Source organism: Tachyglossus aculeatus, chromosome 13 (assembly GCF_015852505.1).
Source record: "Tachyglossus aculeatus isolate mTacAcu1 chromosome 13, mTacAcu1.pri, whole genome shotgun sequence".
NCBI lineage: Eukaryota > Metazoa > Chordata > Mammalia > Monotremata > Tachyglossidae > Tachyglossus > Tachyglossus aculeatus.
Window position 1 is genome coordinate 3,905,877 of NC_052078.1, and position 25,415 is coordinate 3,931,291.

Sequence of the window (25,415 nt, forward strand, 5' to 3'; positions counted from 1 at the left end):
AGGTGGGTGGGTCCGGCCCGCGGTTGCGGGGCTGCAGCGGGGGGCCGGGGGACCGGGGACCGAAGGGCCGAGGCTTTGCCCGCAGCCCCGGGCCGGGGGACGAGCGGAGCCCCCCCACCCCGGAGCCCCAGCTTGCGGGGGGCTGAAGGCCGAGCTCGGGACCCCCCGTCCGTCAGTCCGTCCGCCCGCCCGTGGGAACAAAGCGCCATGGCCGAGGCGGCTCCGGCGGAGGTGAGTCCGGTTGGCGGGGGAAGGGGCAAGGCTCCCGGCCTCAGGGACCCCCCTGCTGCAGGCACCCGCTGCAAGCGCTGCAGCTGCAGGGGCCGCGGACCTCTCTGCAGGCACCGGCTGCAACCGCAGCAGCCTCAGGGGCCGGAGAGCTGTCTGCATGCGGCGGCTCCGGGAGCCGGAGAGCCCTGAGCATGCAGCAGCTGCAACCGCAGCAGCTCCAGGGGCTGGAGAGCTGTCTGCATGCAGCGGCTCCAGGAGCCGGAGACCTCTCAGCAAGCAGCAGCTGCAACAGCAGCAGCTCCAGGGACTGGAGAGCTGTCTGCTTGCGGCGGCTCCGGGAGCCGGAGACCTCTCAGCATGCAGCAGCTGCAACAGCAGCAGCCTCAGGGGCCGGAGAGCTGTCTGCATGCAGCAGCTCCAGGAGCCGGAGAGCCCTGAGCATGCAGCAGCCGCAACCGCAGCAGCTCCAGGGGCTGGAGAGCTGTCTGCATGCGGCAGCTCCAGGAGCCGGAGATCTCTCAGCATGCAGCAGCTGCAACCGCAGCAGCTCCAGGGTCTGGAGAGCTGTCTGCATGCAGCGGCTCCAGGAGCCGGAGAGCCCTGAGCATGCAGCAGCAGCAGCTGCAAGCGCAGCAGCTCCAGGGGACGCAGAGCTGTGTGCATCTAGTGAGCGGACCCCCAGGCCACCCAGCCCACCCAGCCCGGGGTAGGCCGGTGGGGACCCCCGGGGGGAGCCGGGTGAGTCCACCTGCCTCCACCTGGAAGCCCGCCGGGGACGGGTGACACCCCCCCCACTCCCTCCCCCGACCCGGCCCCAGGCTGGAGACATTCTTGGGTCTGCCCCTCGTGAGTGGGGCTGCTCCCCCCCCCGCCAAAAAAAGCCCTTTCTCAATCAATCGATCAATCGTATTTATTGAGCGCTTACTGTGTGCAGAGCACTGTGCTAGGCGCTTGGGGGGTACAAGTTGGCAACGTGTGGAGACAGTCCCTACCCAACAGTGGGCTCACCCCTGTCCCTGCACAGCCCCCTCCCGCAGAACTCCCCTTCCTTCCTCTCGTCCTCCTCTCCATCCCCCCATCTTACCTCCTTCCCTTCCCCACAGCACCTGGATATATGGATATATGTTTGTACAGAGTTATTACTTTATTTATTTTACTTGTCCATATCTATTCTATTTATTTTATTTTGTTAGTATGTTTGGTTTTTGTTCTCCGTCTCCCCCTCTTAGACTGTGAGCCCACTGTTGGGTAGGGACTGTCTCTAGATGTTGCCAACTTGTACTTCCCAAGCGCTTAGTACAGTGCTGTGCACACAGTAAGCGCTCAATAAATACGATTGATGATGATGATCCAGCTGTGTGCATCCAGCATCCAGGGGCCGGAGAGTTTTGTGCATGCAGCAATAGGTCCGGGGGCCCGAGAGCTCTGCGCTGGCGGCAGCTGCAACCGCAGCGGCCCCAGGAGCCGGAGAACTCTGTCCATGCAGCATCTGCAACCGAAAAACCCTCGGCATGCAGCAGCCGAAACCTCCGAAAGGTCGTGTCAACCTTGTTCAAAGCGTTGGTGTAGGGCCAAGATCATCAGACTGTAAGCTCATTATGGGCAGGGTACTCGTTCGCCAATTCTGTTACACTGTACTCTCCTGAGGACCTAATACAGCGTCCTTTACATAGTAACTGTTCAGTAAATATCTCTGGTTGACTGACTGAACTGAATCCCCCATTTTGCAGCTGAGGGAACTGAGGCACAGAGGGAAGCAGCGTGGCCCCCTGGAAAGAGCCCGGGCTTTGGAGTCAGAGGTCAGGGGTTCAACTCCCGGCTCCGCCAACTGTCAGCTGTGTGACTTTGGGCAAGTCACTTCACTGCTCTGTGCCTCAGTTCCCTCATCTGGAAAATGGGGATTAAGACTTTGGGCCCCCCGAGGGACAACCTGATCACCTTGTAACCTCCCCAGCGCTTAGAGCAGTGCTTTGCACATAGTAAGTGCTTAATAAATGCTATCATTTAAGGAACAGCTTCGGTTATTCAGGTGACCCCCCCAAATCTGCCTCTCCAATTCCAACCTCTGTCCATCTCTGTATTCTGCCGACCCTTTCACGAATCTCATCTTACCTCCCACTGACTCTCTCCCTCAACCCCCCACCGCTTTTTTTTAAGGTTATTCAGGTGACCCCCAAATCTGCCTCACCAATTCCAACCTCTGTCCATCTCTGTATTCTGCCGACCCTTTCACGAATCTCATCTTACCTCCCACTGACTCTCTCCCTCAACCCCCCACCCCCTTTTTTTAAGGTTATTCAGGTGACCCCCAAATCTGCCTCTCCAATTCCAACCTCTGTCCATCTCTGTATTCTACCGACCCTTTCACGAATCTCATCTTACCTCCCACTGACTCTCTCCCTCAACCCCCCACCCCCCTTTTTTTAAGGTTATTCAGGTGACCCCCAAATCTGCCTCTCCAATTCCAACCTCTGTCCATCTCTGTATTCTACTGACCCTTTCACAAATCTCATCTTGTCTCCCACTGACTCTCTCCCTCAACACCCCACCCCTTTTTTTTTTTAAGGTTATTCAGGTGACCCCCCAAATCTGCCTCTCCAATTCCAACCTCTGTCCATCTCTGTATTCTACCGGCCCTTTCACGAATCTCATTTTATCTCCCACTGACTCTCTCCCTCAACCCCCTACCCCCCCTTTTTTAAGGATTTTCTAGGATTTCCAACCCCTGGAAGCTCAGAGGCTCTCGAGGCCCTTGGGACTCGGGAAGTGGCCAGAGTGGAGGGCCTTGATCTGGGGAAACGGTTACCCTCCAAGAGAGAGCTTGTGGGTGATTTCAGCTGCGATTAATGGGGTGCGGGCCACCCCACAGGTCCCCAAGGACCCCGACACGGCAGGGTCTCGGACCCCTCTTGGACATCCCGAGGGGCAGTGGTAGTAGCAGCGGCAGTAGTGGCGTTTATTGAGTGCTCTCTGGGTGCTGTGCACTGTACTAGATGCTTGAGAAGTACAGCATACAAATGGAAGCAAATTGGGCGAGTCACTTCACTTCTCTGGGCCTCAGTCACCTCATCTGTCAAATGGGGATTAAGAGACAGAGCCCCCCAGGGGACAACCTGATCACCTTGTAACCTCCCCAGCGCTTAGAACAGTGCTTGGCACATAGTAAGCACTTAATAAATGCCACTGTTATTATAAGCAGCGTGGCCTAGTGGGTAGAGCCCGGGCTTGGGAGTCAGAAGGACCTGGGTTCTAATGTCGGCTCCACCACTTGTCTGCTGGGTGACTTTGGGCAGGCACTTGTCTTGGCCTCAGTTACCTCAGCTGAAAAACGGGGCTTAAGATTGTGAGCCCTGTGCGGGACAGGGACTGTATCCAATTTGATTAGCTTGTATCTACCCCAGCGCTTAGTATAGTGCCTGGCTCATAGTAAGCGCTTAACAAATGCCATTAAGGAAAAAAAAAAAGGCTAAAGCAATATATTACCTGCCCACATGAGAAGAATCATGGCCCTACTGGAAAGAGCCCGAGCCTAGGAGTCAGAGGACCTGGGTTCTAATTCCTGCACTGCTAATTGTTTTGCTCCGTGACCTTGGGCAAGTCACTTAATTGCTTTGTGCCTCAGCTTTTTCAACTGTAAGGTGGGGATTAAATACCTGTCCTCCTCCCTATTTAGCCCGTGAGCCCCATGCCGGGCAGGGACTGAGTATGACCCAAGGAATTTGTATCTACCCCAGCGCTTAGCAGAAAACTTGGCAGATTTTTTTCCAAAGGAGCCAACGTCTGCTGGGGCAGAAGGAATGAAAAACGTTTGCGAGCGATTGGAATAAATTATAAAAAAGTCCAGTTGGGCTCGCCTTGGGCATGGAATGCGTCTGTTTACTGTACTGTTGTCCTCTCTCAAGCGCTTAGTACAGTGTTCTGCACACAGTAAGCGCTCAAATACGATTGACCTTATTATCGCTTGTCCCGCCGTCGACCCCCCAGCCCACGTCCTCCCCCTGGCCCGGAATGCCCTCCCTCCACACATCCGCCAAGCTAGCTCTCTTCCTCCCTTCAAAGCCCGACTGAGAGCTCACCACCTCCAAGAGGCCTTCCCAGACTGAGCCCCCTTGTTCCTCACCTCCTCCCCATCCCCCCCGCCCTACCTCCTTCCCCTCCCCACAGCACCTGTATATATGTTTGTACAGATTTATCACTCTATTTATTTTACTTGTACATATTTACCATTCTTATTTTCTTAACGATGTGCATCTAGCTTTAATTCTGTTTGTTCTGACGTCTTGACACCCGTCCACATGTTTTGTTTTGTCGGCTGTCTCCCCCTTCTAAACTGTGAGCCCGTTGCCGGGTAGGGACCGTCTCTATATGTTTCCGACTTGTACTTCCCAAGCGCTTAGTACGGTGCTCTGCACACAGTAAGCGCTCAATAAATACTATTGAATGAATGATTGAATGGGAGGTACATGGGTACCGAGGGCTGGGGTAAATAATTGCAGAAGTGTGAGAGACGGCTGGGTTGCGGGGTTGGAGGGGTGGAGCATTGGCCCGATTTATGCCAGAGACAGAGGTTGTAGAGCCGGATGGAGGGGGGATCATAATCAGTCAATCAATCATATTTATTGAGCGCTTACTGTGTGCAGAGCACTGTACTAAGCGCTTGGGAAGTACAAGATGGCCACATATAATCCAGCGTCCCCCGCCGCCCCTCCCATCTAGCATCTCTCCCTGTGTGCAGTGTCCAGAGTGGGGCTCGGCGGCCCCCGTGGTGTCCTCCGTGGCCCAGCTCCCGGCGGCCGAGATCTCCCTGCTGGCCGTGGTGGCCGCCGTGCAGGCCGTGGAGCGCAAAGTGGAGGCCCAGGCGGCCCGGCTGCTGAGCCTGGAGGGCCGGGCGGGCTCGGCCGAGAAGAAGCTGGCCGACTGCGAGCGGACGGCGGCCGAGTTCGGGAGCCGGCTGGAGGGCAAGTGGGCCGTGCTGGAGACGCTGCTGCAGGAGTACGGGCTCCTGCAGAGGAGGCTGGAGAACATGGAGAACCTGCTCAGGAACAGGAACTTCTGGATCCTCCGCCTCCCCCCGGCCACCAACGGCGAGGTCCCCAAGGTGAGCGGGGCCGGGGCGGACGCCGGGGGACGGACGGGCTGGGGGAGGGGGCCATCCTCAGTTGGGAGACGAGGGGGAGAGGACCCCCAAGGCACGGGGCGGCCACCAGGTACCCGGTCTGTGAGGGTCATCTCTCAGCGGGAAGAGGTCCCCTGCTTGACCGGGATACTGATAAAGGACTGTGAGCCCCATGTGGGACAGGGACTGTGTCCAACCTGATGATCCTCTGTCTACCCCTGCGTTCAGTACAGTGCCAGGCACATCATAATAATGATCGTTGTCAGTGTGGTACTTGTTAGGCGCTGCTTGTGTGCCAGGCGCGGTATTAAACGCTGGGATGGATACAAGCAAACCGGGTTGGACACAGTCCCTGTCCCACGCGGGGCTCCCGGTCTCAATCCCCATTTTGCAGATGAGGTAACTGAGGCACGGAGAAGGGAAGTGACTTGCCCAAGGTGGCACAGCAGACAAGTGGCAGAGCTGGGATTAGAACCCATGACCTTCTACACCAGGAAGCGCTGAACAGCTACCTTTGTCCCCGACAGCGTTGATAATAGTACTGATCGGTCAAGCAGCGGTATTTATTGAGCGTTTTCTGTGCGAGGGGCACTGTACTAAGCACTTGAGAGAGTCCAGTGCACCAGAGGTGTAGGCATGTTCCCTGTCTATCAGTGGTATTTGCTGAGTGCCTATTGGATGTGGATAGCGCATGAGCTTGGGAGTCAGAGGATTCTCTAGACTAAACCCATTGTGGGCAGGGATTGTTTCTAGTGCTGTATTGCACTTTCCCAGTGCTTAGTACAGTGCTCTGCACACGATAAGTGCTCAATAAATACAGGTGAATGATTGAATAATCCCAGCTCCGCCACACGTCTGCCGTGTGACCTTGGGCAAGTCGCTTCACTGGGCCTCAGATCCTTCTTCTGTAAGGATGTGGGACGGACTCTGTGTCCAACCTGGTTAGCTTGTAAGTGAGCACTTAACAAATACCGTCACCGTCGGCTCGGGCCCGGGGTGTGACGGTTTTGTGGGCCGCAGGTGCCGGTGATCATCGACGACGTGGCCGTCTACTTCTCGGAGCAGGAGTGGGGGAACCTGGACCAGGGGCAGAAGGAGCTCTACAAGAACGTCATGAAGGGCAACTACGAGACGCTGGTCTCGCTGGGTAAGGGGCTTCGGTCAATCGGATCAGCGGGGATGTTCGTCGCGCGCTGGCCGTGTGCAGAGCACTGTGCTTAGCGCTTGGCAAAGTACACTGTGATGTAGCTGGAAGGTCTGATCTCTCCCCTTAAGGACCTTACAGTTTAGGGGAATACCTTGTGTCCAGTCCAGACTGGTTAGGCTATGTTGGTCCCACCAGTCGAGAGTAGGCATCGAGCGCTTATTGTGTGCCAAGCGCTGTATTAAGCGTTTGGAAGAGAAGCAGCATGGCTCAGTGGAAAGAGACCGGGCTTGGGAGTCAGAGGTCATGGGTTCTAATTCCAGCTCTGCCAATTGTCAGCTGTGTGACTTTGGGCAAGTCACTTAACTTCTCTGTGCCTCAGTGACCTCATCTGTAAAATGGGGATTAAGACTGTGAGCCCCCCAGTGGGACAACCTGATCACCTTGTAACTCCCCAGCGCTTAGAACAGTGCTTTGCACGTGGTAAGCGCTTAATAAATGCCATCATTATTATTAGTAGTAGTAGAAAGAGCACAGGCCCGGGAGTCAGAAGGACCTGGGTTCTGATCCCTGCTCTGCCCGTTGCTTGCGGTGTGACACTGGGCAAGTCACTTCACTTCCCTGGGCCTCAGTTCCTTCAACTGTAGTGGGGAGCAAATCCCTGTTCTCCCCCTATTTCATCTGTGAGCCCTATGCAGGAAAGGGACTGTGTCCAGCCTGATTCACTTGTACCTACCCCAGCGCTTAGAGCAGTGTTTGACACCTAGTAAGCGCTTAACAAATACCATAAAAACCCCGCAAAACTAGTATAATATGGTAGGAAGACATGATCTCAGCCTTCAAGGATTGTACAATGTAGTGGTCCGGAAACTCTTCGTGGGCAGCGAATGTGCTTACCAACTCTGTTGTATTGTCCTCTCCCAAATGCTCAGTACAGTGCTCTGCGCACAGTAAGTGTTCAGTAAATGCCATCGATGATGAATAGTATGTATTCAGCGCCTACTGTGTGCAAAGCACTGTGCTGGACGCTTGGTAGAGGATAATCAAACAAAAAGATCCGATCCCTGCCTGCAAAGATGCTTATGGTCTCAGTGCTTTTAGGGCTTGCAGGCTTCATTCATTCATTCAGTTGTATTTATTGAGCACTTACTTGTACTAAGCACTCAGGAGAGTACAGTATAACAACAGACAGACACAATCCTGCCCACAACAAGCTCACAGTCTAGAGAGAGAAACAGACATTAATAGAAATACAGAGATAAGTAAAAAATTATGTGGAGCCGCTTGGCTATCCTTGTATGTTGGGTGACCTTGGGCAAGTCACTTCACTTCTGTGGGCCTCAGCTACCTCATCTGTAAAATGGGGATAAAGGCTGTGAGCACCACGTGAGACGGGGGTTGTTAGAACTTAGAACAGGGCCTGGCACATAGTAAGTGCTTGACAAATACCATTATTATTGTTATCCTCGAGTGGTTTTTTAGCAGCACTACATGAAGGGACCCTATCAATAAAACAATCAGTGGTATTACTGAGCACTTACTGTGTGCAGAGCACTGGACTAAGCGCTTGGGAGAGTACGGTATGACAGTATAACAGACGCATTCCCTGCCCACAATGAGTTGACAGTTTGGGAGACAGACGTTAATCTAAATAAAAGATATTAGTAACCCTGCCTTCTGCCTCCAACTTTCTGCTCCCCTGCGGCAGCTGCAGTCCCTAGGGGTCTGTCTTCCCAGGGGGTGGGGACCCCAGATCACCCCCCTTCACTGCCCGTCCTGGGCTCCCTCACCTCACCGCCCAGCTGTCTTCTCCGTTTCTCCGTCCTCGTAGGATGGGCTCTTCTGTTGCTTGAGGTGGTGGTCTTGCTCCAGCCTGAACATCTGACCTCTTTTGATGGAGAGGGACCTGATGGTCCTTCCCGTGGGGAAACTTGAGGCCCGAGTGGAGGAATCCCCCATTCCTTCCGCCTGCTTCTGGTGGCTCCCCGGTCCCTGAACGTATCTGGGCCAGAGCCTCGCGTGCAGGGAGGAGAAAGGGAGCAACTTGATCATCTTTGGTTCCCACCAGGGCACGGGCCGGGGCAGAGGTGGGGAGGGGGTTGAGTTCAGGTTCTGCTAGATTGTGGGGGGACCACGGGGGCCGACGTTGAAGGCAGGTTCTGCCGGGTTGGGGGGAACCTCAGGGTGTAGAGGTCGTAGGCTGGTTCTGCTAGATGGGGAAGAGAGGGACCCACCTCCCACCATTAGACCTGGGCCAGTGGTCTTGAGCTTTTCCCATCCTCTGAGGTTTTGCAAAAGGATGGGGTGGGTGGGCTTAAAAGTCCCGAGTGCCCTCCGGGCCGAAGCGCTGACTCTCCCCTCTCCACTGTTCCTGCCTTGCCAAGACTACGCCATCTCCAAACCGGATCTCCTGACCCAGATGGAGCGAGGGGAGGAGCCGTGTGGTCGGGATCAGTCCGGTGCAGTGGAAGCGGGGATTCCTCCGCACCCTGCCGCTGGTGAGTACCCACCCCCCGACCCCAACCCCGGCGAGGCTGCCACCTCTGCTACCACGGCAGAAACCCAAGGTGGTGTCTGCTCTGTGACCCGAGGCGTGGCACTTCACTTCTCTGTGCCTCAGTGACCTCATCTGTAAAATGGAGATTAAGACTGTGAGCCCCATGTGGAACAGGGACTATGTCCAACCTGATTAGCTTGGATCTACCCCAGCACTTAGTACAGTGCCTGGCACACAGTAAGCGTTTAACAAATATCATAAATAAAGGTCCTCTTGCCCCTCTCGCCTCCTCTGGCCCTTCCTCGTTGCCGCCTGGCCATCCCAATCGACCAGTCGTATTTATTGAGGGCTTACAATGGAGAGCACTGTACTAAGCGCCGGAGAGAGTCCAGTACAACAGAATTAGCAGACACATTCCCTGCCCATAATAAGCTCACATCCTAGAGGGGGAGACAGGTAATAATACGAATAAGTAATTTATAATATATAATTTCTAGGCACGTAAATATATGCCGTGGGGTTGAGGAGGGGGTTCTTTCCTGCTTCACCCCTCTGTCTCCTGGCTAACACCTCCCACAGGAGTCTTCATCTCTGTCAAGATGGAGTCGGGGCTCTGAAGTCCAAGCAGGAAGGTAGGGATAATAATAATAATAATAATGGCATTTATTAAGCGCTTACTATGTGCAAAGCACTGTTCTAAGCGCTGGGAGGTTACAAGGTGATCAGGTTGTCCCAAAGGGGGCTCACAGTCTTAATCCCCATTTTACAGATGAGGTAACTGAGGCCCAGAGAAGTGAAGTGACTTGCCCAGGTAGGCCCTTCAAAGGGCCCAAGCCCCTTCTGTCTCAATCAGTCAATCATATTTATTGAGCGCTTCCCACGTCCAGAACACTGTACTAAGTGCTTGCGAGAAGACGGTACCACAGAGCTGGTAGGCACGTTCCCTGCCCACAGCGAGCTTACAGTCTAGAGGGGGAGGGAACCCAAGGCCGGGGCCCCCAGAACTTGGGCCAGTGGGCTGGCAGAACCTTTTCTGGAGAAGGCCACTTGAGGATGAAGGAACAGTCTCCGGGCACTGGCTTGGCTTGATCGGGGAAAAGGGTGCCCAGGGCAGGTAGAGTGGCACCGTTGGGAGAGAGGGATTATGGGAGCCTGTGGTACTGGGAACCTGGAATTGAGCGGTTCGACTTAGAGCCAGCTTGTGGGGCCGGGGGTGCTGAGGGGGTGGGGGAGAGTGGGGGCGACGCCCCCTCCTTCCCCCTGGGGTGTTGGGTACTTGGAGGACAACCAGCAAGGCACTCTCACCTTGTAGGTGATGGTTGAGTCCCTGCGGCTCCGTCTTCTCCGCCCAGAGCCAACCCCTACCCCCTTAGGCTCCGGGCTTCTGGCCGGCCCACGGAGACCAAATCAGTCATCCTCCAGGCCTTGGTCGCTCGGGAGGTAGTGGAGTTTTCCTCGAAACAGCCATTTTACGTTTCCCCTGCAGCAGCTTTCCTCCCGGGACCTGGTTCCGTGCCCCGAAACCCTTTGCATGTCCTCTCTGGATCCCCCGCCCCTTACCCATTCCCCCACCGGTTTCCCCTCCCACTGCTCTAACGTGGTCAGTGTCGAGGCGAGGACTCACCTTTTCTGGGCCTCGGTTTCTTCATCTGTAAAATGGGGACTCATTACCGCTCTCCCTCCCCTTCAGACTGGGAGCCCCATGTGGAGCAGGGACTGTGTCCTACTTGATCGTCTTGAATCTGCCCCATTGTTTAGCGCAATGCTTGGTCTATAACTGCTTAACAGATACCCACAGTGTCTTTTTATGATTATTAGAGGAGAAGAAATCCCTTCCCTGCAGTTCTGGCATAAGAACCCCTATAGGAATTTGTCATAGTGCCCTGCCATCCTCCCAGACTCCCACTCTGCCATCCGCTCTGCGGTAGGGCGAGGTATGGCCGGGTGGCAGCGAGGATCCTGGGGGGTCCGGATTCTTTTCCCTCGAGCATTAGTTTGGCACCAGCCACCCTGGGCCACTGAAGCCAAGCCCGCCTCAGGGCTGGTCCTGGAGGCGGATGCCTCCCCTGGCGCTCGGTGCCAGGACGGCTGGCATTGCCGCGCTGTGTCGCTGCCCTCCTGCTGCCCGGCGTCATCCTGGGCCAGAGAGAGGAGGAGAAGGACCAGCAGCAGCTGGGGGCCAGTGGTGGTGGTCAGTCTATGCCCTGCCCTGGCCGGGTGTGGGACCCCACCTTTGTGGGCCGCTGTGCCCAACCGCTGCTGTCGGTGGCGATGTGTTGGGGCGATGTGGGAGCGCTCTGTCCCTGCCACCCCCCGCCCCACTTCTGCTGACTTCTGCAGAGAGGCTTGCCGTTTTGTGGTCTCCAGGGCTCTTAATCTTTCACACAGCAGGAACCACCAAACAGATGCAGGGGGGCGAGACCCACCACAAATCCCTCGTCCCTCCCCCACCCTCCGGGCACTGGAGAGGAGGGCATTGGAGGGAGGGTTCCAAGAACTGATCTGGAGCCCCGCTCTTCTCTTCACCCCTTCGCCATTTCCTCCAGGAAGCCTGCAGTCCTTCAGGCCTAATCTGTCATCGAGGGCTCTCCCCAGCGGGCCCCAATCTCTAGGTCCTCAAGGCAGGATTGATTTTCCCCTGACAGCTGGGGATGGGGTTCCCTTCACCCAGGAGCGGGGTCTAGTTGTCAGAGCCCTAGTGGTAATCGTTAAATGGGGATGAAATACCTGTTCCCTCTCCTGCTTAGACTGTGAGCCCCAAGTAGAGCAGGGACTGTGTCTGACCTAATTCACTTGTACCTACCCCAGCCCTTAGAACAGCGTTTGACACATAGTAAGCGCTTAACAAATATGATTCCAAAAATCAGTCAATCAGTCATGCTTATTGAGAGCTTCCAGTGAGCGGGGCCCTCTGTTAAGCAACTGGGAGAGTACAATAGTGTTAATAGAAACAATTTCTGCCCTCAAGGAGTTTACTGTCTAGGAGGGAGAGCAGATATTAAAATAAATCACAGGTAGAGGTACCTACAGAGTGTAAAGTGCTGCGGGGGAGGAAAATGGGGGTGAATACCCAAGTCTTTAGTGGGTACTTAAATTCACAGGTGTTGGAATAGGGAGGGGAAATAGGATGAGGGAGATGAGAGATTAGTCAGGGAAGGCTTCCAGGAGGAGATAAGATTTTCGGAGGGCTTTGAAAATGGGGAGAGCGGTGACCTTACTGGATGCGAAGGAGGGAGTTCCAGGGAGGAGGGAGGACGTAAGCAAGGGGGTCGTCGGTGAGAGAGGAGGGCCGGCTAGAGCGAGTAGGTTGGTATTTAGAGGAGCCAGTTACACAGGCTGGGTTATCGTGAGAAACAAATGAGGTGACACAGAAGGGAGTAAAGCTGATGGTCTGAAAACAGATGAGTTTCTGCTTAATACAGTGGTGGATGGGCAGCCATCAGAGGTCAGTCAATCAGTCAGTCGTATTTACTGAGCGGTTACTACGTGCAGAGCACTGTACTAAGTGCTTGGGTTAGGAAAGTATAACAGAGTCGATTGGTTCCCTGTCTACAGTGAGCTCACCGTCTAGACGGGAAGGGCAGACATTTATACAAATGAGTAAATTACAGATACGGACGTAAGTGCCGAGGGACTGGCGAATAAAGGACGCAAATCCAAGTGCAAGGGCGACCCAGAAGGGAGCGGGAGAAGAGGAAAGGTGGGCTTAGTCGGGGAAGGCCTCTTGCAGGAGATGGGTCATAAATAAAGTTTTGAAGGTGGCGGAGTGGGATCATCTGGATATCAAGAGGGAGGGCGTTCCAATCAATCATTGATATTTATTGAGCTCTTACCGTGTACAGGGCAGTGTACTAAGCGCTTGGGAGAGTACAAACACAATATTACAGACATTCCCTGCCCACAGTGTGCCAGGCCTGAGAGAGGATTCATTCAGTCAGCCAGTCATATTTATTGAGCGCTTACTGTGTGGAGAGCACTGTACTAAGCGCTTGGGAAGTACAAGTTGGCAACATATAGGGACGGTCCCTACCCAACAGCGGGCTCACAGTCTAGAGAGGGCTCACAGGATGTGGGTGAGAAGTCGGCGGCGAGATAGACGAGATCGAAGTACAGTGAGTAGAGGTTGTCATTAATGGAGCGAAGTGTGCGAGCTGGGTTAAAGGAGAGTAGCAAGGCGAGGTAAGAGGGGGCAAGGGGATTGATTGATTGATTGATTGATTTAAAGCTGATGGTGAGGAGTTTTCGTTTGATGCATAGGTGGCTGGCTAACCACTTGGAGGTTTGTGAGGTGCAGGGAAACATAGTATGAACGTGATCCGGGCAGCAGAGGGAAGCATGGACTGGAATGGGGAGAAACAGGAGGCAGGGAGGTCAGCAAGGAGGCTGAGTCAGGAATTGATGTGGGATAGGATTAAGTGCTTGGGAGATTTTGATGATTGGGGGGATGTGCAAGAATGATGCTGTAGAAAAATAATACGGGCAGTGAAGTCGGTCAGTCATATTTATTGAACATTTACTGTGTGCAGAGCACTGTACTAAGCGTGTGGGAGAGTCCAATAGAACTATAAACGGGAACATTCCCTGCCCACAACAAGCTTACAGTCTAGAGCGGAGCGAGGCGGAGCTGGAGGACAACAGGGTCGTCGGTGAGGAGGCTGATACCGTAGTGAAGGGCTTGGACCAGCGTGGCGGCAGTCTCGATAGAGAGGAAGCCGTGGATTCTGGAGATGCCGAGGAAGATAGAATCGGCGGGATTGGTTGACTGAACGTGCGGATTCAAGGAGAGGGATGGGTCATGGATAATGTCCATCAATCAGTCATCCACTCGATCGATTGTATTTATTGAGTGCTTACTGTGTGCAGAGCACTGTACTAAGCATTTGGGGGAGGACGGTACAACAGGGTTGGTAGATCCGTTCCCTGCCCGCGACGAGCAGGGGGAGGTAGACGTTAATATAAATCCATAAATGGTGGATAAGGACATAAGTGTTGTGGGGCTGAGGGAGAGGTGAATGAAGAGAGAAAATCCAAGTGCAGGGGGGACGCAGAAGGGTGAGAGCGAACCGAGGGACTACCAAGACTGTGGGCTTGTTGAGAGACAGAGAATGGTGGTGTCAACAGCATTGGGAAAGTTGGATGGAGAAGCGGTGTGGCCCAGAGGAAAGAGCATAGGCCTGAAAGTCAGAAGGACCTGGGTTCTAATCCTGACTCTGCCACTTGTCTGCTGCACCCTTGGGCAAGTCACTTCACTTCTCTGGGCCTCAATTCCCTCCTCTGTAAAATGGGAATTAAGACTGTGAGCCCCAGGTGGGACACGGACTGTGTCCAACTCGATTGGCTTGAATCTACTCCAGCGCTTTTAGTACAAGACCTGGCACTTAGTGTTTATTGAATACCATTCTTCTTTTAAAGGTGAGGGTTGTGGCAGGTAAGATGAGGGACTTTGGTTTTAGACCCGTTAAAGGGTCGGCAGAACATCCAAGGAGAGCAGGAGGAAATGCAAAGTTACAAAGATGGAGGGATGTCGGGGCTGGAGGGGTAGATTTGGGAGTCACCTAATTGAAGCTGAGTCTTAATGTCTCCGTGCCTCAGTTCCCTCAGTTGCAAAATAAGGCATTCGATATCTGCTCTCCCTCTTACTTAGACCGTGACCCCTCACGTGGGGCCTGACGATCTTGTGTCTACCCCGGTGCTTAGAACAGTGCCTGCCACATAAATAAGCGCTTAACAAATAGCGCTTAACAAATACCAGAATTGGTGTAAATTGTTATCATCGTTGTCGTTCTTCTTTTTAGCTGTGGGAGTGGGTGTAAATGGAGAACGACTTCATTTTCCTCATGGGTAAAAGTGGCCGAACCAACTCAAAAACTGGCGTGAGGGTGGGGGGTTCTGTCTATCTCCCCCGGCTTCTCCCGGGCAGGTGATTTGAGCCGGCCGGCTCCTGGGAGGGATCGGGGCTCCGACCTTGCGGACCACCTCGTGCTGTCTCCCTTAGAAATGGAATCCCCCACGACCCCACCCGTTGGCTTGCCCTGGATTAAGCAGGAGGATGAGTCTTGTGGCAAGGGCCAGCAGCAGAGCCCTGGGAAGAGAGAAATCTCCACCGACCTCTGCACAGGTAAGCGGGGGGCCGGGGTCCTCGGCTTCCACGCTCCTCCAGCTCTGATGGGCACTGGCCTTGGGGCTCATCCGGGGCCACGACTGGCAACTGGGCGCCGGGGCCAGCGGGGCGGTCTGCCTCATTCCAGGTGACAGGAACGTCCTGATTTTTTGTGCGTGTGTGGGGGGTGTGTGTGTGTACTTCCTCCTTTCTTCCTCTTTCTCTCTACTCTTGGAAACGGCCCCCAACCCAGTGCGTGGAAGAACAAGTGGGAAGGTGGGCTGAGGGGGGAGGGCGGCGTGCCCCGCTCAGGCCCCTGGGGGGGACCCACCCGAGGCAGGGGGATGACTGGCGTGGTGACGTCTCTCTGTTCCATCCTAGCGGATGATTGGCTGATGAGCAAGGAGAAGGAGAAGAGCACGGAAGTGGGGCAGGAGAGCCCGGCCTGGCCGCCTCCGGGCAAGGCCCAGGGGCGCCTCTGCCAGGGTGCGGAGACGGGGGCGGACCGGGGGGCCTGCGAGAGCCCGGCCCGCCCGGCGGCGGCGGCGGCGGCGGCGGCGAGGAAGGCCGGCCCTTGGGAGGGGGACTCGGGCGCCCCGCTGACCGGGCCCCGCCGACCGGGGCCGCCCGCGGCCCAGAAACCGTACCCCTGCGGCGAGTGCGGCAAGAGCTTCACCCGCAAAGAGCACTGCGCCCAGCATCAGCGGGTCCACAGTGGTGAGCGGCCCTTCGCCTGCAGCCAGTGCCCCAAGAGCTTCGCCCAGCAGGCCAACCTGACCAGCCACGCCCGCGTGCACACGGGCGAGCGGGCCTACACCTGCGCCCAGTGCGGCAAGAGTTTCATCCACCAGTCCACGCTCACCACCCACTACCGCACCCACACTGGCGAGAAGCCTTACCCGTGCGCCGAGTGCGAGAAGCGCTTCAGCCGCCTGTCCACCCTCCTGGAGCACCGGCGCACCCACACCGGGGAAAAACCATATCAGTGCGCCGAGTGCGAGCGGCGCTTCAGCCGCCTGTCCACCCTGGTGGAGCACCGGCGCACTCACACGGGCGAGAAGCCCTACCAGTGCGCCGAGTGTGAGAAGCGCTTCACCCGGCTGGCCAACCTGACCGTGCACCAGAACACCCACGCGGGGGAACGCGCCTACAAGTGTGCCGAGTGCGGGAAGCGCTTCGCCCAGAAGCCCGGCTTCCTGCGGCATCTACGCGGCCACACGCAGGAGAAGCTGCACCCCTGCGCCCAGTGCGGCAAGAGCTTCGTCTGCCGCTCCTGGCTTGTCCGGCACCAGCTGGTCCACGCCGGGGAGCGGCCCCGCCCCTGTGCCGACTGCGAGAGGGGCTGCCCGCCGCCGGGAGACCCCCCACCCGGCCCCGCCGGGGACGGGCCCGGCGGCCCGGAGCGGCTCCGGCCCCCGGAGGGCCCGACGGGGAGCCGCCGGCGGAAGCAGCCCTCGGGGGCCCCCGAGGGCCTCCGGACTCCATGGGAGAGTAAGGGGCGTCAGGGGCTGGAACAGGGGGGGCTCCCAGGCGGGCCCCGGGGGGCCCTTCCACTCCCCCGTCTCGTACGTGAAGATGGAGAACGGCGGACTCTGAGGGACCGGTCTGGGGGGCAGGGGCGCCCTGCCTGACCAGCGCCCAGAAAAGGTGGGGTGAATTCACTTGGTCGGCCGGGGGGATGGGAGGGGATGGATCCAGGCCTTGAGGCCCTCCGTGGACCTGCCTGTCTCAAAATTCCAGGGCACCCCACCCCACCCCGGGAGTGGGAAGGCCTCTGGGGAAAGCCGGGAGCCTGTGGGGGTCTGAGAAGTGATGGGGAGGGGAAATCTGCCGGTCCCTGGACTGCCCGTTTGACCTACGTGACCTTGAGCCGGTCACCTCTGAGCTGGAGGGGAAGGAAACCCCGGTAGCTGCTGCAACACGCTCCGGTCGGCGTTGCCCGGGGCATACCCCATCCCTGGCTGCCTTTCCCCTGCCCTCCCCCAACCGTGTCTACGCGGGGCGGGCGGCCGCCGGTGGTGGGATCTCGGCCGCTCCCGAGACCCCACCTGGCCTCCTGGCCCCGGCGCAACGGGGCGGCCAGCGTGCCCAAAGGTGACCGGAGCGGGCCGGGGGTCTGGGTGAGAGTTTAGGTTCTAAAGAGAAAACAAGAAGGTGTCTGGGAGAGGTCTGAGCCGGAGGCTCCGTAATCCCTCCGAGGGAAGGCTGGGAGCCAGACTCTCTGGTTCAGAACTAGCGGGGCCAGATTTGAGCTCTCGCCCCTGTGGTGGAAATCGGGTCCGATTCGTCGGAGATGAGTGTCTGAGGTCTTTGCGCAAATGTGTGTGGGCCCGGAAGGGAAAAGGCTGTTCTATCCCAACCTGCCGGCCTCTGTTCTCAGCTCCTCCTCCCCCCTCTCATCTCTAGAGCATTGTTAGTAAAAGCCGACGGCGCGGGTTTTACAGTCGGACAGGACTAGCGGTTCAGGCTTCTTCCCTCCCTCCCCTCGTGGGTGTCTGGACGGTTGGCCCCAGGTGGGGACCGTGGCCCGTGACGCCACCGAAAGCCCGATTGGACGTTCCCACCCCTGTACAAAAACCCTGGATTCGCCCTGGGGCTGAACGAGAATCTTCTCTTGGGCCGGGGTGCCCTCCACCTGGTCATTTCTGCCTATGAGCCGTAAGTGGCTAATAAAGACATGTATAAGTGTGCCTTCTGCTGGGAGCTTTTACTGTAACTCTGCTCCCCTGGCCGGCCTCATCTTCCCGACTCACCCCCGCCCCTCCGCCTTCTCCCTCAGCCTGAGCCGACCCCATCGGCTTCCCCGAGGCCTCGCGGGACCACGGGTGAGAACCCTCTGGGATTCTCGGGGTCGATGCCCTTCGGAGTTGAGGGGAGGCCCCGGGCCTTGAGCATCATCCCAGAACGGTTCATTTCTTGCTTTCCCGGAGCCGGGCTCTCTGGGAAAGAGCTTGCCTCATGAAGGGAAGCAAAAAAATTGGGGACTGCAAATTCTGCTTGCTAGAGGTGGTGAGGGGTGCTGAGACTTTGGCTGCCTTGCTTGGCAGGAGTACCTGGATTTGACCCAGAGGCCTTCTGATCTGCAGTCAAGCGCCTGAACGCACTGTAAGTCCCATTGAACATCTTGGAACCCCACACACCCAACGCTCCCAGGACCTCTGACTTGCCCCGACTCTCAGGGTGACCTTCAGGCCTCCTTAGTCTTTAAGCTCCCTGACTTTCCGGAGAATCGGAGTCATCCGGCTTGTCCTCCTTTCCAGACATCCTTCCTCGACCGTCCCCGGCCGAACTGAGCCCCAGAGTCTAGACTTGGCGTCAGATCCCCCTGTTGAGGTCCTTTGTGATTCTGTGAGATGCTTAGGGGGTGTTTTTACCCCCTTTCTTGAAGCGGGGAGGGTGGGCTCTGTTCTTTCTCACTCCCTGTTCCTGTTTCTCCCTTGGCCTTCTGGGGGAGTCTCAGTAGCCAGGCCCAAAACCAAGGCAAAAATTTAGGGGTACGCAGTTTCAAGGAGTCAAGCGTTTAACTGAGCCCTGAACTAAGCGCTTGGGAGAGGCAAGTTAGAATTAGTAGACACAATCCCCTTCTCTTCAAGTTGCTTAGAGCCTTCTACCGCAAACGTAGCAATAGAGGTATTGGTGCTTCGGTAACCAAGGCAGAAGCAAAGCGAGGACACTGGGTTTCGAACCAGCCTCTTCCTGAACTCTTAACCCTTAAAAGGGAGTCTTTCAGACAAGGATGAGCTGTTGATAACAGCCTCTCACCTGGTGTTGGGGCGTTAACCATTGCTGCCTGTGACCATGCTCCTTTAAATCCTACGAACCAGAGCGCACAGCCTCCTAAAACACAACTCCCTTCCAAATTCTCAGTCAAGGCAAGCGAGAAATGGTATTATCGAATGTGCCTACTGAGTTCGATGTGCTATGCTAAGCACTTGGGAGAGTACTCTAGAAGTGGAGACGTTTTTCTCCATCGAGGAGCTTACGATTCTAATCGGGGAGACGGGCAGAAAAAGTGATTCACAAATAGCGGGAGTAGGAAGGAGAATAAGGCTATCACAGGTATACAAATGTCAGGTTGAAATAGCCAAATAAAGCGGCTTGGGGGGTGTTGTAAATTCATGGGGGCAGAGGCTTCCTGGGAGAGGTGGAACTTTAGGAGGGCTTTGAAGATAAATCAGTCGGCATATTTATCGAGCGGTTACTCTGTGCAGAGCACTGTACTAAGTGCTTGGGAGACTACAACAGAATAAGGAGACTTGATCCCTTTCCTCCAGGATATTACAATCTAGCGGGAGAAGGTTGGGGGGGCAGGAGGGGGGCACAGCAGTGTGAGCAAAGGACCGGCGGCAGGAGAGTTGAGTGAAGAACGGTTGAGGGAACAAAACTTGCTCACAAACTCCCCTTCCTCACAGCAACCTTTCACTCAGCCAGCAGACTGACACCTCACCGCCTCTGCCACTCATGAAATCCATCACCAGGCCTGGCTTTTGGGCATCACCAAGATCTCAGTAAAGCGCACAGAGATCCGGCTGAGAAAGCCCCCTTCCACTTTCCCTCAGAACTCCCCTTTCCCTGCCTGCCTGCCCAGTCCACCCTTTCTACCACTCCACATATGGTCTCAGCTAGAAGTGGTTATGTTTGGACCCTTTTCCCCGCACCCCCAAGCCATCTTCTCTATCTACAAATGATGTTACAGGGAGGGACGTGATAGAAATCAGACGTGGTTGTCATTACCACTGATAATGATTATTACCTTACCCTTACCCACAATCTCTCCGATTCCCCAAGGCCAAGAGGGCCACGAAGAAAGCACTCCTCACAAAAGCATGGCCCTAGCGAGCAGCTCATAGCTGTTGGATGCTAACCCCCACCTCAGCTGGAAACTTGAAAACATTAGGGGCCAACTAGGGTGGAAAATAGATCCAGAAGGAATGCCTAAGAGGCTGGTGAAACTACAGAGCTGAAGAAAAAGCGCAGGCCTATAAGCGGGGGGAAACGCCTGCATTTGAACCAAGATTCTCTCACTCTGTAGTCAAAGTCCAATATACTACCCATTCAGCTCTACTTCCAGGGCTCCTTGCGAGGCGATCAAATGTGCTTTAGTCGAGCAACCGCCACACAACTCAGGTACAAACTCTGTGGTCAGTGTCTCTGGCAGAAAGTCCACGGCTTCCTTGGTACCCAAGCCAAAGCACTGTACTAAGCCCTTGGAATGATACAACAGAAGCAAGTGTTTCCCTGCCTTCACATAGTTTATAATCTGTCGGGGAAGGCAGACCTTTCTACTTTTCCACTCTGCTCCCGAGGGAAACACACAGTTGTAGCTGCATCAGTTGTGAGGGGCCAGAAATTCTGGGTTGACAGCAGGTCTGCTTCGAGCTGACCTGAGCTGCCTAATTCTCCTCTGGTGCTAAGTAGTTAGCAAGAGAGGAAAGAAAACCAAGAAAAGATTTGAGGAACCTGTATTTAGAGCCCTCTAACTAAACCTAAGCCCCCCCCACCCCCATCCCCGGGGTGGGGGGGGTGTCTTCGGGATAGAAAGTGTAGCAACAATCTTCATCAGTGATATTTATTGAGCTCTTACTGTGTGCGGGGCATCGTGCTAAGTGCCTGGGAGAGTACAACGGAGGTGGTAGGCTCGTTCCCTCCCCAAAACGAGATTGCAGTCTAAAGGAGCCTATTAGTAACGATAATTGTATTTGTTAAGCGCTTACTATGTGCAAAAGCGCCATTCTGAGCGCTGGGATTGATAGGATACAAGTACAGCGGACACAGTCCCCGTCCTACAAGAGGGCTCTGTGGTAGACAGTGGGGAGGCTTTGGACATTGGGTGTTAACAGTTAGAGCAAAACCCTAAATGGGCTGGAGAACAGGTTTTTCTCTGGAGCGGAAAAGGCAAACAGCTGTGCCAATGTCAGTTTGTCCTAATCCTGGCTCTGGGAGAAGACACTTTTTCATGGTCCCTGCCCACTGGTTTCTGATGAGCTATGGCTCACTCACCCTCCCGTCCCTCCAACCCCCTTATGAGAAGCTCCCCCTCCACCCAGTTACAGAATGAGTTTAGATGCCGTGTTAGTGATCAAAAAAGCCTTGTGACATAGGGAATTCAGGTAAGCTGGAATTGGAGAGCGAAGCGCGTTGCCTTTCCCCGCCTGCCTCATGTCTTTTTTAACTCCTCATTTTACGTCTTTTTCTTCTTTTCCCCCTCTGACGTCTACTCCTCTCACACGGCTCTGGGTGGGTGTGAAGGAATGGAGTGACTGTCAAGGCCCGTCCAGCTCTGTGGTTGATTACATGATGTGGCCTGATTGTGTCTTTGGCACGAATTTCAGAGCCCCTGGGCCCGCTTTCTTACTGGCCGAGTTGTGCTCCACCTTTCTTGTGGCGAATCTAATCCATCAAACAATTGTATTTCTTGAGCCCCCACTGACTGTACGCTGTACTAGGCGCTTGGAGAATCGGGCGGACACGGTCCCCATCCCTGTGGAGCTTACCATGTAGCAGGGGCGGGGGACGGACATTATAGAAGGAAGTAATGGCTTTTGTAAGGTAAGTACCTAAAAAGTGAGTAGGGGGCACGAAAGAATTGATGTGGGAGTTGGGAATACTGGATGGGGAAATGAGAGATTAATCAGGACAGGCCTCCTGGAGACGTGACTTCAGGAAAGCTATGAAGGTCGGGAGAATTGGGCTCTGATTGAAGAGGCTGGGCAGGAAGACCAGATTGACTTTGGTCTGTTAAATCAGGCATCCTCAGGTGAGCCAATCTTTCCCAGCCCTTTCTGATTAGGGCAATGATGAGTCTTCCCCCCAGATTTTCCTTCCTCAGTTCTCTCTCATGGTGTCGTCTCAGACCCCTAACCTCAGGCCCTCTTCCCTCCTTCCCCCCACGTCGATAAAAGTCCAACTTCTAGGCTCCCTGACTTTTGGAGGCTCTTCCGCGGATTCAAAACGAAAAGCTGGCACTCTTACAAAATGCCAAGCCGGCATTCCCTATTATTTCCCCCCCAGCCTGCGTAGCACTGTGGCCTCCACAGTCCAGTTGACCCGTTGTATTTATCAAGCACTGAAAAACAGCGTAGGATGGAGTAAAAGATTCATGGTCTCCGCCTTCAAGGCCTTTACAATCTAGTGGAGGAAGACTGGCAGCTAGTCTCATTCTGGTGATTTTTCCTTCCCTCTGAACTCGCCTTCCTTCACCCATCCTTCTGCTCTCCCTATCTCCTGTGGGTGGCGGAGGGAGAGTCACAGGTACTGCTCCATATTGAGAGGAAAATGGAGCAACACTGATAAACTCCCTCCCCTGTGGCCCTTCTCATGCCCAGGGAAATGGCTCCCGTGACTTCTTCCAGGGTCACGAGGCCCTCTCCCCAAGTCGAGGGATGAGAGGGGAAGAAGGGAATCTACTATCACGCTCCATTTGGCCCACAGAAACTTTAGCCCAGCCCTACGGTCAACGAGGGGAGAGGGCGAGAGGAGGCAGCACTTCTTCACCACACACCGACCCTCTTTGCCCCTCTTTTCCTGTCACCCAACATGGCCACCCAGCTCCCAGTGAACAGCCCCTTTCTGTCAGACGAACGGCCACAACTGCTTTCCTATTGGATGGGGGGCTCGCGAGGGGATGACGTTGCAGGAGGGGCCCCCTCATTAGCATAACCGCCATAACGGTTGGGGGGGGTGGGGGGAGGGGCCTCCCTCCCCTCACAAGACCCGCCTCAATGGCTTCTCCTCTCGCCTCAGAGTTACTGGGACTAGTTGGGAGAATAATATTAATTTTATTTGTAAACCTTGTACGTGTTATACGAGCTCCTCTTAATCGGGCTTCTGTAATAAATGGCCTTTACTAAAAAAAAAAAATAATGGACATTATAAAAACGTCTCCACTCTTGATTTTTACAGAGAAGGCTCTGGGATTGTGTTCAGGCCTCGCCGTAAACCAGAGTTTTTGGTCAGGGCGTTTGAGGCTGAAAAAAAAAATCGATTGATTCCCTCAGCCCTTTTTTCCAGTTCCGGGGGAACCGGGGAAGCTGTTCCTTCGGGGTGGGGAATCTGCCCTATTTTTTGGAAAAGAGAGCCCAGACCCCCCCACATTCAAGGAAGTGATCATGCACACCAGCGTGCCCATTTCCGTCATTTTCATTCGTCTGGTTTCCTATTTTTATAAATTAAAAAAAAGCCGCCTGAGGTTACCACTCTCGCATCCCCCCCCCATGATGTCATGAGCAGCTGAGGTTGCCATGGCAACCACACAGGCCGAACTGTGCTGCTTTCATGGCGTCTATATTTAGACAGAACCATGGGCAGGCGGTACCATCCCTTGCCCCACAGATGTTAGCATCTTGTTCAAAACTCAGGGGAGCTTTCGGGCCTTTTTGGTAAATTTCGCTGACCCGGGAAAGTATTAAGGAGAAGCAGCGTGGCTCAGTGGAAAGAGCACGGGTTTTGGAGTCAGGGGTCATGGGTTCAAATCCCAGCTCCGCCAATTGTCAGCTGTGTGACTTTGGGCAAGTCACTTCACTTCTCTGTACCTCAGTTACCTCATCTGGAAAATGGGGATTAAGACTGTGAGCCCCCCGTGGGACAACCTGATCACCTTGTAACCTCCCCAGCGCTTAGAACAGTGCTTTGCACATAGTAAGCGCTTAATAAATGCCATTATTATTATTATTATTATTATTATTATTAAGCTACTCCCTGGTCACCACAACTTCTCTCCAAGATCCAGTGGGTCTCGGGCTTTGGGTTTCAAAATTCCATCACGTTCAGGTAGTGATAAACACAATAATGACTGTGGTACTTGTGAGGCGCTTCCTCTGTGCCAAGCGCCATAACACTTGGGTGCACACAAGACAATCGGGTAGGATACAGCCTCGCTTCTTCCACTTCCTGAGTTTCAGGTCCTCTACATGCTTCTGGTCTGGTGGAAGAATAATAATAATGGTGATGGCATTTATTAAGCGCTTACTATGTGCAAAGCACTATACTAAGCACTGGGGAGGTTTACAAGGTGATTGGATTGTCCCATGGGGGGCTCACAGTCTTAATCCCCATTTTACAGATGAGGTAACTGAGGCACAGAGAAGTGACTTGCCCAAAGTCACACAGCTGATAATTGGTGCAATGGGATTTGAACCCATGACCTCCCAAGCCCATGCTCCTTCCACTGAACCGCGCTGCTTCTCAGCCTGCCGACTTCTCGTCCCCCATCGATCACTCCTCTTCCCCTGTTTGGGTCTTGTTGGATTTGTTTACATGGTGGGGGGACTTTTTTTTTTTAAATGATATTTGTTAAGCACTTACCATGTATCAAGCACTGTTCTAAGCACTGGGGTAGATACACGTTAATCAGATCGGACACGGTCCCTGTCCCGCATAGGGCTCACAGTCTAAATCGAAGGGAGCAAGATTTACTCCCCAGTTTACAGTGAGGTGACCGAGGCACAGAGGAGGTAAGTGGCTTACCCAAGGTCACACAGCAGACAAGTGGTGGAGTCGGGAGATTGGAACCCAGGTCCTCTGACTTCTCAGGCTCTTTCCACTTGGCCACGCTGCTCCTCGGAGTCTCGCGACGGACTCCAAGTTCTCCGTGTTGCCAAGCTCGGTAAGTATTCAAAGGGGCCGAATCACCTGTTGGGATCACCTGGCTGTGAGGAATGCTAATGACAATAATAGTGATTGAGGCATTTAAGCGATTACTATGTGCCAAGGACTGTACTGAACGCCGGCATGGTTACAATGCAATCAGGTTAGACACAATCCCTTTCCCATATGAGAAAACCGAGGCCCAAAGACGTTAAAAGTGACTGCCCCAAGGTGACACAGCAGACAAGGGGCAGAGTGTCAAGTGGTTCTTACTGTGTGTCAAGCACTGTTCTGAGCGCTTGGGTAGACCTAAGATAATCAGTTCGGAAACAGTCCCTGTCCCATTTATGGCTCACAGTCTTAAATCAAAAGATTTACAGATGAGGTAACCGAGGCCTGGAGAAGTGAAGTGACTTCCCCAAGGTCACATTAGTACAGTGCTCTGCACACAGTAAGCGCTCAATAAATACGATTGATGACAAGTGGATTAGAACCCAAGTCCTCTGGCTCCCAAGCCCGGGCTCTTTCCACTAAGCCACACAACTTCCCAAATCTCAAATGCTATAAAAATCCCCCAAGGCCCACCTCGCACAAGGCGGCGGTGGTTCTGAGAGAAGCCCTGGAGCCCCCGGGCTGGTGATTGTCTCAGCATTCTGGGTCATCATCTCTCCTCCCCCTCCACCAAATCCGTGCCCCCACCCCACCCCCCCACCAAAAAAACAATCAAAAATCAAAAACAACA

The 25,415-nt window shown here is 54.8% G+C and overlaps 1 protein-coding gene across 1 annotated transcript; it reads left to right on the top strand.

Moving 5' to 3' along the window:
* The first annotated feature begins 199 nt into the window (after nt 1-199).
* LOC119936083 (zinc finger protein 777-like) lies at nt 200-18,186 on the top strand. Its single transcript, XM_038755464.1, has 11 exons — nt 200-231; nt 4,967-5,329; nt 6,368-6,494; nt 8,876-8,989; nt 14,984-15,106; nt 15,470-16,579; nt 16,705-16,735; nt 17,130-17,208; nt 17,634-17,746; nt 17,868-17,913; nt 18,136-18,186. The coding sequence occupies exons 1-11, from the start codon at nt 208-210 to the stop codon at nt 18,184-18,186; spliced, it is 2,181 nt and encodes a 726-aa protein (XP_038611392.1). The 5' UTR covers nt 200-207.
* The last annotated feature ends 7,229 nt before the right edge of the window (nt 18,187-25,415 follow it).

What these genes read in the sequence shown, in the direction of transcription:
- LOC119936083 (XM_038755464.1), top strand. Translation starts at nt 208, where the DNA reads ATGGCCGAGGCGGCTCCGGCGGAG. An exon ending in CGAGACGCTGGTCTCGCTGG is followed by an intron (nt 6,495 to 8,875) that starts GTAAGGGGCTTC and finishes TGCCTTGCCAAG; the next exon opens with ACTACGCCATCTCCAAACCG. An exon ending in TCCTCCGCACCCTGCCGCTG is followed by an intron (nt 8,990 to 14,983) that starts GTGAGTACCCAC and finishes TGTCTCCCTTAG; the next exon opens with AAATGGAATCCCCCACGACC.